Source organism: Rousettus aegyptiacus, unplaced genomic scaffold (genome assembly GCF_014176215.1).
Source record: "Rousettus aegyptiacus isolate mRouAeg1 unplaced genomic scaffold, mRouAeg1.p scaffold_m13_p_4, whole genome shotgun sequence".
In the NCBI taxonomy this organism is placed as follows: domain Eukaryota; kingdom Metazoa; phylum Chordata; class Mammalia; order Chiroptera; family Pteropodidae; genus Rousettus; species Rousettus aegyptiacus.
Window position 1 is genome coordinate 140,940,368 of NW_023416307.1, and position 15,029 is coordinate 140,955,396.

The 15,029-nt window shown below is 41.2% G+C and overlaps 1 protein-coding gene and 1 long non-coding RNA gene across 5 annotated transcripts in view; one reads left to right on the plus strand and one right to left on the minus strand.

Moving 5' to 3' along the window:
* The window catches only part of NEK10 (NIMA related kinase 10), a 187,183-nt gene that overhangs the window by 149,840 nt on the left and 22,314 nt on the right, over nucleotides 1-15,029 (minus strand). For all 4 annotated transcript variants that reach the window (XM_016149581.2, XM_016149580.2, XM_016149578.2 and 1 more), the window contains 3 exons: nucleotides 12,050-12,180; nucleotides 10,315-10,413; nucleotides 368-452 (listed from right to left, as the gene is read on the minus strand). In XM_016149581.2, the coding sequence (XP_016005067.1) occupies nucleotides 368-452; nucleotides 10,315-10,413; nucleotides 12,050-12,144 (279 nt within the window). In that variant the 5' untranslated portion in view covers nucleotides 12,145-12,180. The remainder of the gene's footprint in view (nucleotides 1-367; nucleotides 453-10,314; nucleotides 10,414-12,049; nucleotides 12,181-15,029) is intronic.
* Nucleotides 11,374-14,537, plus strand: LOC118601686. Its single transcript, XR_004950507.1, has 3 exons — nucleotides 11,374-11,597; nucleotides 11,686-11,844; nucleotides 13,766-14,537. It is a non-coding gene; the product is annotated as an uncharacterized LOC118601686 (long non-coding RNA).

A 15,029-nucleotide genomic window follows, 5' to 3' on the forward strand; every position in this document is an offset into this window, starting at 1 on the left:
TGGTGCCCCATAGGAAGGCCCCCCCTTGTCACTGCTGACTTGGACCTAGCGAGCTGCATAATCTGGAATACACCTCCCTGAACTGCCTATGTTTTAAAATGATGGGTAATGATGAAAACATAAACCAATGTGTAATCCACATAATCCCACAGGTCATATTGTAGAAATGTACAGACTTTTTTTGGCCCCATTGAATCACTTCTCTCCTATCTTTTTAAATAGCAGATGAGATACTTCCCAAATTTGGAAGGTTCTGAGTTGTGAGAGAGAAAAGAAAATTAACATGGTCTGCTTCAAAGAAAAGCGCACCCGTTTTTTATTTCGTCTTCATCACGAGTAAAAAACACTTTTATTTTTTCCAACCAACCTGATAGCATGGATCCCTCATCAGTAGTCTCAGACAGATTAACACTCTCAGAAAATGAATAGATGGGGCTCGATTAACCCACTCTCTGAAAGAAGAAAACAAGAGAGAACATGTTTGTGCATGTTTAAAAGACCAGTGAACAACGCAAGGCTCCGGAGCGGAATAAGGAACCTATAAGGAAATGGCATCACTTTATTTCAAACTTAATCTGCAGTGGGGACTGTTATTTGGGACTTGAACACTTGACCCGTTTTAACGCGAAACACACATAAATCATATAAACCATCATTATCACTGTAAGTAGAGGTCCCCCAAATTATTCCGTTCGCAGAGCCCTTACTGACGCCAGGGAGCCACTAACTAAAAGAAATAACTAGAAGTTCCAATAATTAGGCTCAACTTATTAAGAATGTACACCTTAATAACTTAATATCCATTTGAAAAATAACATGCATACATTAAAAGAAAAACATTTTATGTTATTCTTAAATAACCACATGTATGTGTTAATGGGGTATGTGCACCTGTGGACACTAAACGACTTCTCGAGCCTTGGAATCAGACCGGACACCAGCATCTTTGCGTCCTCTTCCACCTGCTTTTTATGGTAGCAAATGGAAACCTGGCTTCAGAAAACTACGCCACCATCTAAAGAAGGTAGATAAGCTTCATGTGGAAATCATAAACTACCTTGAGTTGTTTGCACCAAGTCGGATGGATGTTGTGTATCACTGTTTTCCCTGGAAATTTAAAAGATCCCATGACACCCCAGGGGTTCTCTGAAGCCCGAAGGCGCTTCAGTGGGCAGTTTGGGTGTCCGCGTCTTAGGCGCTTCCCATGACTGCCTTCTGTGACTTTTAACACTGGAACCTCCCAGAGAAGGAGAAGTATGCCCTGCGATGTGACACGAGGGAGGGAGGTCACATGCAGTTGTTCTAACCAAAGTGTATACAGTGGTGCAGAAGCCACCAGGCCAGCACGGTGTGGACTCCTGAAGTAAGAAGGAAAGAAGGAAGGCTGAGCCCTGGCAAGCAGCAGAATTGCTGTTGCATGCACTGCCTGAATCATCATGGAAGATGACCTCTGCCAGGGGACACCCATCTCACAATGCCCTCTAAGCTAGTCCAACAGTAGCACTTGGTGCAAATGTTAACAAAAATCTAAAATAAACAGTGTCTGTTATTCCATACCTAGCCAAGAAAAACTGAGGAAGCCAGTGGAAGCTATGCCAGATTAGACTCTGTATAATTTCTCCCACCCTCTCTCACCTCAACAGCTGAGCTGCTTACACATCCAGCAAGGTTAGGGTACTTTAAAGACCTGCCCCTCCATCCAATAGAGCATTAACTTGAGCTGTGATTCCAAGCCAACCTTCACCTGGCTGGTCCCAGGTTAATCTTTAGTGTCAGAATTCATCTTTATCTCCTCTACAATCCGGAGAAATTCACTCCGTCCCCAAACCTGCACATTTCAGACCTGAGTGCACACGTCGCACCCTCCTCAAAGTCAGAACGAACATTTGTGGTTACTGCCACTGGAGCTGTCACCCCTTACCCCATCCCACACTCCTTCTCAAGCCACTCATCATTCCATCCATCTACTAAGACTTGGTTCATGGAAAGGTGGTTGGTAAATATGCTTTTCCCATAGCCTTATATTCCCAGGATGTTGGAGTGCTCCTTACAGGTGAGAGCCCCTAGCAGAAGTCTGGTTCAGTGGGGAGAGGTTGAGTAAGGTGTCCCAAGAGCATTGCTGGCTGAGAATTATTCTTCTTGTCATTACTAAAGCTCCTGGCAGGAGCTGTCCACCACAGCTGCAGTTGCCTCCACAGCCCTTCTCTGGTCCAGGCACATGACAGTGACATCTTTGCTATGGAGGCAAAACTCAGTTTCTTCTGAAAATAAGGGCATGATTCAACACACCCCACGGCTACCAGCCAGGCAGAACTATCCGGGGCTGCACTGGTAAGCTGCACTGCAGCTCATCCTGACTTCCTTACATTGGCAAAAATAATGCCAATTTGAAAAAAAAAAAAAAAAAACTTTGAATTTTAAACAGTCACCTCTGGGAACACGTGTAAGGATGTGGGTATCCTGAGGCTCCCGTTACAGACAGAATAGTCTACCTTTAACCTTTATAAATAGGGAGATGGCACAAAACGACCTTCCCTTTCAGGTGCGGGGTTAGCTGAAGACAGCACGCAGCCTGCACTGTAGGGCAAGGACGCTACATCCCAGAGACCTGACAGAAGTGATGACCGAGTCGCAACAGCTGCTGGCAACCTAATGAGGACTAATGCTGACTGCTTTTCATTATTTACAAGGAAAAGCCAAGGGACATGGTAAGAGATTATTCATGTTACAAATATGTGTGCACTTGGTATTTTTCCTAACTATACACAATCTTCATGAGCAAAGTTCATGGCCTTTCCAGTGTCTTTCATATTAAAACAAATACAACATTTTTTTTGTTTCCTCCCCTATTTTAGCCTATGATAAAAATTCCATGATAGGTTTCATTTTTTTCTTTTTAACTATTAATGGAGTGTAATAAATGAAGAGTTCCAGAAAAGTTTCAGTGCCGAAAGTTCTGTTCCAAGCAACTGGCTTTTTGGTTTTTGTTTTTTTGGGGTTTTTTTGCTTTTTTTTTTTTTTTTTTTTGCAGTTTTGGAACTGAAGCCAAAAGCTATTAATACTTCTCCACGATTCTGGCCTCTGCTGTTCTAAATGTAAATAAAATTCCTGGTGCCTGAGTCCTCTGGCTTCTCCCCTCCGAGCACTGACCTCTGAAGGAGCAGTTGTTACCTCCTTGGCCCCCAGCCCTTAACCCTGCTATGACAACGGCCACATCACATGGAGCTCTAGAATGACGTGTTCCATAAGATGACATATCTCTCTGTTTGCCAAGAGTTGGAGCACTAGGAAACACACAACTTAGTTCAACCGGAGAATTACAGAGAGGAAAAGTGACAGGTCATAAAGACGGGTGCCTTTGCTTTACTGAGGCAGCAACTGTGCCTGCAGTGACCGGCCCCAGACTGCACGGAAGTGCAGGGGGGGACCCGACTCCCGGGGCACTGTTCCCGCCTTCCCTCCCCTCCACCTGGGCCCTGCACGAGGGAAGACGGAAGAGAAAGTGCCGCTTCAAAAAACACGTTTACTATGGGAGCAGGAGTGTTCGGCACAGTGGGAGGCGGGGGAGGATCCTTTAAGCCACCTTGAAAAGCTTTTCTGTCTATGAAGACAGTGGTTCCCTGGAGGACGCGTCCCAATATAACAACCACACAGTGGCAGGTTCATAAGCTGGCAAACATGTAACCCCTCTTGTGACTGAACTTTTGCCACTGCTTTCACAGGACTATTAATACATGGCAGCGTGACCAACTCCCATGGACTTTGTCTATGACCACCTGCCATATCACTTTCAGCATCAGATGCCACTTGCTGCCATCAATATAAAAAGAGAAGGAAAAATGGTGTCACCAGAGACACACTATGTGAAAGGAGAAAGGGGTACTTGGGGTTTCACCTTGCACAGTGGAAAAAAATCCAGTATGCGATGTGAGAGCTTCGTGTAGAAATCAGTCACAAAGCAGTGGTACTGAATATTGAGTAACACTGCAAGCTCCAAGATAAATGAGACCATCGAGTGGTCCAGGGTTATCCAACTCCAGGGGCTGATGCAAATGCCAGAGGTGACAGCCTACCTCCCCATTTGTGACACGCTTCCCTCTGTCTCTCACTCCGAATGAGCAGCGACTTCATCGTAGGGTGTTATTTAGATTTCCCTTTCCACGTCGTAGTTCTGTTTTCGTTAACACAAACAACGAAAACGACAAAAAGAAAAAACTGCCACCTTTGACTCGAAATTGTAAATTGGAAGAATTCAAGCCTGCTTCAAAATAAATACTACCTCAAATTCATAAGACAGAGTCCTATTTTTTATATAGTTGAAAAAAATAGGATTAACATCAAAATAGACATGTAAAACCTAGAAATAAGAATAGGAAGAAATTAATTATAAATTAATATTCAAAGAATCTTTACTGACTTGTTCCATTATCAGTAATGGGTCTTTGTCCTTCCTCTGTGTCTCCCACCAAACCTAGCCCAGAACGGGCACCCAGCCAGCAGCCCGACCAATGAATCCTGCTGGTCCCTAAACTCAGAGAACTATTGAGCAGAAAAGACTGTCTTCTGGGTGTTTCTTCTACATAGTTGATGAAAGTTTCAGAGGTAAAACGCTTTCCAATATTTACTAATCACCTACTAGGAGCCAGGCGGTGTTACACACCCAGGGATACAGCGCAGGACAAAAGCATGTACTTGTGTTCATAACGCTTACCTTCTAAAGGGAGAAAGAAGACAGATAATACACACACACACACACACACACACACACACACACGAATAAAAAATGTATATCAGGTGGTGACCAGTGAAGAACTACAAAGGTTAAGGGTCTGGTGAGTGGAGCGGGGGATGCTATTTTAGGACCAGCAGGGTTCTCTGATAAGATTAGCATCTGAGCATCGGGGAGAGAGTCTAGGTACGAATAACAAGAGTTAATTAACCCTGAGCAGGGGGTACGGTGGTTTGTACAAGGAAAGGAAAAGGTGCCCATGGGGCTGGGGCAGAGTGAGCAAAGACAGAGTGACAGGATTGAAGTCAGTGAGATAGCAGGAGCCAGATCTACAGGGCTTTGTAGACTACAAATAGGGACTTTGGACTTTCTATTTTGGAAAGTCACTGGAAGGCTTGAGGCAGAGGACTGACGTGATCTGACAGAGATTTTGAAAGGATCCTTTTGGATATGCTGTTAAGAACAGTATAGGGAGCCAAGGATCAAAGTGGGGAGCCCCGTTAGCCTTCTGTAGCGGGCCAAGCAGGAGGTGACGGCAGCTGGGACCAGGTCAATAGGTGGGGAATATTAAAGCTGAAGGGAAGGCAAGTGGAGTGAGAAAACTCAAAAGTCCTATTGGGCACGTTAACTTTGAGATGCCCAATGAAGGGGTCCACCAATCAATAAGTGACACAAAGGATGAGCTGCCAGCGAGAGAGACATACGCGGATAAGGCACGGTCTCTCAGAGCAAAGCTCATAGAGCAGTTCCAGGATGGGACGAGTTTCGTAAATGGGAGTGTTTGGAGATGGGTTGATTTTAGCCATGGAAATGTAGTTTCTGGAACATACGTGTCTGTCGCTTATTGCCTGGTTTTCAGAACCTCATGTACTGATGGTAAACTGCCATTTATTGACTTTGCCAGGTTAAAACAGGTTCTAGTGGTTACATGTGGCCAAGGAACAAGCAGTCCTTTCCTGAGAAGGTGGGAACATTTTAATGTCATGCTTCTTACACACCTGAGTGAAGGAGTTTCGTAAGAAGCAGTAAGTAGTGAAAAAGAGAGAACATGATTATTGAAATGATCATTTTCTGTGGTGCAAAATGAAAAACAAAATTTAAATATACTTGGATAAGTAAAGAATCAGGTAATCAGCGAGACAGAGAAAAGAATACCATTCAAGATTTGCTGCAGGACCCAGAGCTTGTCCCTAACCTCTCAGCTACTTCATCTATCAAAGGAAGCTGGGCTGAATTTTTATTTCAGGGTTCATTCCACCTCTATAATTGGATGCTGCTTTTTGTGTGTATATATATATATATACACACACACATGCGTGTGTGTGTGTGTGTGCGTGCGTGCGTGCGTATGTACACATTTTAAGTTTGGAATAAACTCTAAATAACATTTCAGGAGAAATAAAAATGTGAGAGCTAGATATTTGCTCCAAGTTAAGTTATGGGAAGAAGAATCTTCATTCTTGCTCGAGGATTACATAAGATCCCAGGTTCCTGATGTTTATTTTCTTCCTTTATACATTTAAGGTTATAAACCGTCAGGCAAAAATGGGACAAAATGACAAGATTATAAAGAATTCTTAGCCAATGATCCAGTTCTTTTAAAAACTCTACTCTGAATAAAAGCAGAATACAATTTTATACGTGCATAATAACCTCTCATAGAAGTTCGGGGCGGGGGGAGAAAGCATAGAATTAAAAAAATATTAGAAGAAAATATAACAAGAGTTCATGTGTTTATTTCTAAGAGTGACATAAAGGGTAAATTTTCATATTTTATATTTTTCTATATTCTTCAGACTCTTTACAATGATAGAACAATTTCATGCAAAGAAATTCTACTTTATGAAGACTCTCAGCCTCCATGATCTCCAATAAAACCAGTATCAATGGCTTCAGTTGGGGATAAAAGACCCTGGAGATAAAAGACCCAAGTCCTGCTTTCAACTCAGTGTGTAGTGGGGAGGGACACAGGCCCGGAGCCATGGGAGGAAGTGGAGGGTCAGGGCCAGTTGAGGGGCCAGAACTCTCAGGAAGAGAGAGAAGCAGGGCAGCAGGCTTTAGGCAAGGATGAGCACAGGCCACGGCTCAGAAGTAAGAGATTAACTTTACAAGAACGATGAGTGGTCACTCTGACCTCGGTGAGCCCAAAGGGTGCAGTGGGAAGAAACGAGAGAGAAGGCCAAAAAGGAACACGATCTCAAAGAACTCTATGAACTTAGTTAAGGAACTAGAATTTTACCCTGGCCATTACAAGTTTAAGTACCTAAAAACTCAAATCTGAAACTTTGGGAACCTCTCCAGGGAGGTTTGAACTATCTGACAGACTTTACCAAGGTGACCAGGCTTCTCTTTTCCTAGGCAAGGAGGGAGCCTTCAAAGTCCCCTTTTGGCCTTTCTACTACCTGATGAGATAAAATCACAGAAAAAGCATCTCTTCATCAACTTCGTATATTTTAAGAAGTTAATCAAGACAATAAAGACATTGCTTCTGCATCCTAACTTCTGGTCCTTTCCTCTCACCTTCCTAGGAATGGACGAACAGAGAGGGAGCTCAGAGAAACAGACACACAGAAGAGATATCTGAGTAGAGGTCAATTTTATAAGTGGTCAGTTAACTGGGAAATATGTCAATTTTGCAACAACTTTTACTTCTCTACAGAACCTCATAACAACCTTATTTTGGATACCAAACACACTTTGTACTTTCCTTGTACTTTCTTCCAGATGAGAAAAAAAAGAGGTAGATTTATTTTCTAACAGCAGACTTTACCATAGACAAATAATGTTACAACACAAAGAAAAATTGGAAGATCAAAATTGGCTTCCGAAACCTTGATGGAACATCAAGATTCATTACCACATGTAACCAGGGGTAACCTCAGATTCAGAGGCAATGCTTTCACTTGCCCTTTGAGATCTACCATGGAGTGTTTGCAGTGTTACTTTATCTGACTCCAGATTAACAAGTCCTGTTTCATTTCAGATGCCACCTGGCAATCTCATGTCTGAGAACAAGGGGTAATAACAGGGCAAACCTAGATAAAGAACCCAGAAAGGAGGCTTCCAGCTATGTGGTTTAGAGGAAGATTGCAGCTGAGCAGAGTAGAACAGAAGAGAAATGAGAACAACACCCATTGGCCATAATAAATCCAGAGAGGAGTGGGAAGGGCTCCCACTTTACAGATTAAACTAAATTCCTAATCGGCCATATTCTTGAGTTAAAAATGAATGGCATAACATTCTGAACATTCCAATCTTGTCTACAAACAGAATTCGATCAAAGACCAAAGTCCACACCCTCCAATCTCATCCAGCATTTGGTGGTCTTAATATATTTTTTATTTAGCACATTTTCCCTTATACTGAGAAAGTGGGTAACTGTTTAGCTGACCAGAGTAGACTCTGAGTCCCTAGAAAAAAAAGGACCACACATCCTATTCATCTTTATATATTCACCAACTCTTCCTTCTCTGCCCTTTGCACTCTCTCTCTTCCTTGCACATAGTAGATGCTCAACAACTTTTTTTAATGAATTGAATCCACGCCTTCCAGTCAACACTAACTCTAATGTTCACAAAGCAAGGGGATAGGAAGCTGTACCAGAAAAGGCCCTGAGATGTAATTTTTCTCTAATTATAAAGTTTAAAGAAAAAGAAAATGTAATTCTGGCCAACTTAGCAAAGTTATATGGGGTGAGAAACAATGGAAGACCTTTAGACTTAAGTCATCTTTTTCTCAGCCCTGCTTGAATAGAACTGAACATACCAATCTGTCAGCAGCCAAAGGATGACATAAAAAGATGCTCTTGATGTTCAACATTCCTAAATTCCTTCTGGTACTATGAAAGCAAAGAGATCTATAATCATCTCTTCCTGGACTGAAGATTTCCAGGGACTGCTCATATTGCAAGCCAGTAACGCCATCCAATACAAGATGCCTCGTTAATCACTAAGAAGCTGGAAAGGTCCTGACAAGAGATCTCTTTGGGAATTGTTAAGATCTTTTTCAACTGTTGGATGCCAACCCTTGCCCTGACAATATCTGCATCTAGTGCCTTCAGTGCGGGAACATAGTGAGGTTTCTACATTTTTAATACAGAAAATCTGCTTCCTTCACCAAAGTACCGACCTGACAAACAGCCTACTGAACATCCCTTGAAGAGTCCACGATAGTTATCTTCAAAACAAATTGAATAACTTCATTTTTCTAATACCTTCTCAGACATAATTATTCTGCTATGGACTATTGTTCCACTCTGTTCAAGCTTGAGAAGAAATAGCCCGGGATAACTTTGGGTCCTTTGCGATGTTCATTAATCTTTCAACAATCTTTGCATATATATTGTCAAGAACTGAGCACTGACCCAATTACACAACTTTGATAAAGATCCTAGACTTCTTGTATCATCTGAGCCAGTTTAATAATCCTCTGCTGCAACTAAGCTCAAAGGTATGATAATTGTGATTCCAATCCTGGGTTGCTATAAACTAAACCAATATATATAGTAGTCACTGCCTAGTACTTAAATACATAACACTACATAACTCTGTCTTAAAGATCAAATCATTAGGTCACCACTTAGGCATGTATTTAGCAGCTGATTCATCATGGAGGACCCATTGAGATGATGTTCTACCTAAAGTCATTGATTGCACTGGACTGTCAGAGTTTTATTTCAGTCAATGCATTAAATTATCATAGTTTCTATTATTTTCCACAATAGGAGTAATTTTTTTCTCATCTAACTGGGAGGAAATTCAGATATCTCAAAGTAGTGGGGAAGATTCAAAGTTGTCATAGGCATTTTTTCAGCAAGTGCTTGTAGAGAGAGAGTCTGGGCCTCCTGGGAAGAGTAGAAGGCCAGGTCCAATTATGACAGAAAATTGGAAGCCTCCTTCATACCTGGCAGCAAGAAAGCCAGCTCTCATTTTAAGCAAATCAAAATGAATAGAAAATTCAATCCTGGCTACAATCCAGCAGCGGTCAATGGCTCAACTAAAAATCCCTCATATTTGCAAGAGAGAATCTAGAGGACTTTCTAACTAATCCTTTTCTACAGTCCCACACTGCGTCTGTGTCAAGGCAAAGGCAAGCAAAGGAAAGAAATTTGCTTTGACCCTGAAATGTAACATCATCATCGGGTTGTGGCTGAATGGTGTAGGCTCATCCTTTCCCTGAGGTCCAGGCTGGGGCAGCCCATTTAATCAGTTCTTATGTAGACTATAGAAGGGTACTGTGAAGATGTTGGCAAGTTTTACCAGATGTCTCTTACAAAAGGACCCAGGCAATAAACTACTCTTGAGAATCCAAAATCAAAATACAATAAACAGTGTAACTTGGGTGTTTTTTCATTTTACCTTATTTATCATAAAATTCAGCTAAATTCAGTACCTAACCAGGATGATTTTAACAAGATTATCTGCAATGTCTATTCATTAACGTCCTTCTAAATGACCTTTGCTCTATATTATCTGTTAAGTATGGTGTATTCAATCTTGTAAACTGCTTCAAAACATATGCAAGAGATATATAAAATATGTCATTCTTGGGTAAATGTCTGTCTGTCTTTCCTGAGAAATTCTTACCTGCATATGAGTCTGTTTTTCACCAAGGCTGTAAAGATCTCCTGAAATAGTTTATGCTGGGGATGCTTGCTGAAATTCCTCTCATTCTTGTAGTTTATACTGAGATGAAACAGAAAAGAAAGTATTTTATAATAAAAATTATTTAGGCTGCCTCAAAGTTTCCAGTGCAGAGAAAGATCCCCTGTATTCATGCAAATATTGAAGGATTCTTAGGTTTAAATATATTGCTAAATGCAACTAGCAATTGTTCAAATAAGAAATAGAAATTCAGTTATAAAATGAATATTAAAAACTATTGTCAAGCATATATATTTCATTTTACCATATTAAGTAAATTATTCCTAATAAACACTTCATAGCTAAAACTGGTCAGAGGGAAGATAAGGGTATGCGGAGAGAAAGAACAATTGGGTCGCGTTGTCTAGAGAGCTATGCAGTAGGCAGAGAATTCCCTCCTTTCACTTTTTTGCCCACCACGACCTCACTGGCTGCAATAGCTATTAACACCAGCGGTCGTCATGCATATTTCCTTGTAGAGATTTATTAAACACAGTCTACATGCCTTCAACCCTGAGAGATTTCATGGTGCTGACTGTGTGTGTGGGTAACAAAGTCCTGAGATAGTCCAGCTTTGTCTTCTTTTTTTCTGATATCAAAGAGTTTAAAAATACCTTTAAACATTCAACTTTAAAACTAAGAGAGGATAAATGATAATGCATGAAAAGCTTACATTGCCATAGAATATGATACAACATTTTTGTGCATACTAAAGTAGACTAATTTTAAGATCAAGGCCAAATAAGCTGGATTTACGCGAACGTACCACCTCAAAGGCAATCTTTGTAGCCTTATACTGCTGCCATTTGTACCGATCTGCCTTTGCAGATGTCATTGGACAGTGTGCCCCTATGCTAGCCAGGCAAGGGCCGTAACAGTTTCTTAGTACATGGACACTGGTAGACAGAATACGTAACAATTTAGAAAGAATGTAGTGCTCGTCACTAAAATGTATATTTTCAAAATATGAACTCATATAATATTATGTGACTTCTGTGAACTATTCAATTCACTGTCATAAAATGACAGTGAAACAAAATCCAGGCCAAATAAATAAATGATCGCTCTAGAATATTCATATTGGCATTTCATGCCATTCGTTATTTACATGGCACTTTGTGCCAAATGACCTTAGTGCATTGTAAAACCGACAGAACCAGCTCCTGGAAAGGGAGTGGCCCATGAGAATGCGCAGCTTCTAGAAGGCCCACATGGCGACAGAGGAGGTAAACATGGGCCTACACTTTCAGTGTTAAAGGTGAGGTGTAATCCCTTCAGCTGAAAACCTGTTTTGACAACCACGTCTGTTTACAGCAACAGCTTCCTTTATGCCTCCTATTGTTGGCCGGGTATGGACAGACCGAAGGCTAAAGACAAAGTTTGGACTCAGCCTAGCGAGGTCAACAACGTGGAATCACTTCCTCGTGGAGCAAATGCCAAAGGAATGTCAGCAAGGTATCCTGAAACTCCCAGGTCAGTTTCAGCTGCAGCCACTAAGCCTGTTATTTACACACTATTTCTGGGAATGATTTAAGCACTAACTAAGATGATTAAATTAAGAATCCCGTGGTAAATTCTGAAACGGGCTTTAAATTTTAGCTCCTGTGCTAAACTTAAATAACACCTTAAGCTAATTAGAGTAGGATGCTGAAAGCAAGGGAGATACTGGATTTCTTACCTAAAGTTTTCAAGTTCAACAGCTTCTGTGGACTCATGCCACTGACCTCGAGCTCTGTGTCCACCTGCCTTGATGGCGGGCTCAGACTTCGTCATGCTATTTTGGGCGCTATCAAAGTTGATGGCTGGAAGCTACAGAAATAGAAGCACAGAGTACATGAGGGTAACGATTCAGCAATGGTAAAGAAAGTAACAAAAAGAGGGTAGGGGGAGACAGAATGAAGGGAACAAGTTTTTCCCAAACCAATAGTTAACATGATAGTTATGTCAAATGAAGGGGTTTTCCAAGATTTAAACACCTTTGACCTTTATTCTCTCTACCTTAGGCTGCTTCATTTTTCTTCATAGCTTCTCTCACCACCTGCCATATCTTACAATTATTTATGTATTTTCAGTCTCCTTTATTAAGTGTCAGCTGGACACAAGCAGGAACCGGGCTGTTTCTGTTCAGTGGTGTATCCCGGGCACCTCAAACAGTACTGGGGATACAGGTCTGGCCAAGGCCTGGGCATTAGGAGATTTGAAAGTTTCTCAGGTGATTCAAATATGCAACCAAAATGGAGTGTTTCAGGATCCTCAAACTGAGGATCCCCAAACTGAGAATGAGTCATCATTTGTTCATTCAATTCATTCATTCATTCATTCATTCACTCATTCTTTAACATTTACCAAACGTACACACTATTTGTCAAGTGTCAGGAATATAAAGGTAAAGAAGATTCGATCACTTCTAATTATCTAAACATTATGATTATTCGATCATTTATAAAAGTCATGAAAACATATTATAGAATTTACCAAAAGAAAAGTAAAATTTACATCATCAACTACAACAACTTGAGCACACCTCCACTTATAATATGCACTGGTAATTATTTATATAATAAATTGTCAAGTTATCAGCATTCAAATAATTTCATTTACCGGTATAATTAGGAAAACCTTGAAAATTGTTTCTTGTACCAGAGTAAAGCTGAACATAGTGCAAACAGCCTATGCTTTCCAGAGTGTGAACAGAGGATGTTTTATAACTAGCTAAATTATTACAGATGAGTTAAGTAGAACACAATATAACAAAATAAAGGATCTAATGTTTAGTAAATCATTCCATTCTACATGTTATAATTATCAAATAAAGCTAAAATATATTGTACTTGTTGCCTTATTCTATCAAAGTATTTGACAGAAACCTGCATAAATACATCATTTCCTTATCCAAAGAGAATGTCTAACTTCCCCTCAGGCAGTTGGCTAATAGAACAGTTCATTATAATGACAATTTGTTAAATAGCTAGCAAAAACAACAACAAACACCAAAACCCAAAAAACTTCTGCATCATATGCCAGCTACAGTTGAATTCTCTCAACATATTAATAATAAATCTTCCATCTTGTAAAACAGGATCTTGTCATATTGCAGTAGTGGATTGGTCCACCGAGCTAAATACCATTTTATAGATGAGAAAACTGAGGCATAGAGACGCTAAGCGACTTGCCTGAGAGTCACACAGATAGAAAGGGACGGAGCTGAGATTCACATTCAAACAATCTCCCTCCCTCCCCAACCTTCTCAGTCCTCCAACATTTATTTATGTATCTCCAAGGCCAAGGAACACACTTTTAAGTCGGCCCATTTCCTTTTCAGAGTTCTATTCCTACCCAAGTTTTCTTCGCACTGAGATAATCTTTCCCCTTGTGTTCTGTCCCTGCCTTCTAGTCTAGCATCATCACCTTTCACAATATTTGAAAGGACGAAATTGTATCTTTAAACACATCAAGTGATGAGCTCTGGAGGGACTCGGCCCCCGTCCCCAGACACTATGCTGTGGAGAAGCTACCTACCAACAAACAGCATCAACCTACCAGCTTTGTGGAGTGAGTCACCTTGGAAGTGGACCCTTCAGCCCCAGGTGACGTTGACAGGGCCACAGCCTACCTGACATCTGACTGCAACCCCATCAGAGACCTGAGCCAGAACCATGCAGGAAAGCTGCTCTGAATCCATGACACAAAGAATAGGTGAGAGGCAATAAACAATCATTGTTGCTTTAAACCACTATGTTTTGGAATGACTTGCTGTACAGTATTTGAAACAAAATCCACCATACACTAAAATAAGAATCCACAAGTCTACACAAAATAGGCAGACAGACAGACAAAATGTGATGTGAATAAAAAACCATGGCCCAAGTTCTGGCTGCATTAACCTGGTCACACATCCCAGAAACCACCGTAGTGTTTGACCACTCCACACCTGGGCATGTGCTACAGGTGGTAACTTCTGATCACATTTCAGGGCTCAGCTCAGATAGCTTCCAGGTAAGCACCTGCCCACGCCTTCGTGGTTGAGCTGTTCTCTACCTCCCTGGCGACGTTACTATGCTGATCCCTCTGACAGCACTTTGTGTGGTCTAGTACGATGTCCAATTTACACATCAGCATTTTCTCCTTGAATTTGGCCACCCTGAAGATGGCATTGCATCTGTCTATTTGTGTCCTTAGCACCTCTCACAGAGCTTGGCACATTTAGTAGGTATTCAAGTATGAAGCTGTTGAATGAATGCTCCCTTTCTCCCCAGTCTCTTTGCTGAATTGATTCATCTGGTAAATCACCTCCAGATGAGTTTATCTACTCAGCATCTTTGTTGCAGGCACATCGTTTGCCAGATGTTGTGAGACACTGAATATATAGTAAGCAGAAAGGCCGTGGCCTCTACCCTCAAGGAGTTTACAAACCCATGGGGATGGAGTCTGTAAACCAGTCTGAGAACATACTGCAAAATTAGTAAACAAGGGTTTGTTGTGGTAGAAAGTAAAGATGATAGGGTGGGCCATGGACCAGGATGCCAGGAGTAACCCAGAATCTCCCAGGCAGGTTTTTACACAGGCCGGAAGGCAAAGAAAATTATTTGTGCTCTAGACACTGGAAGGTACCGAGCATCTTGAATAACATGAGTGGAAAGGAAAGAGGCTGGAGAATG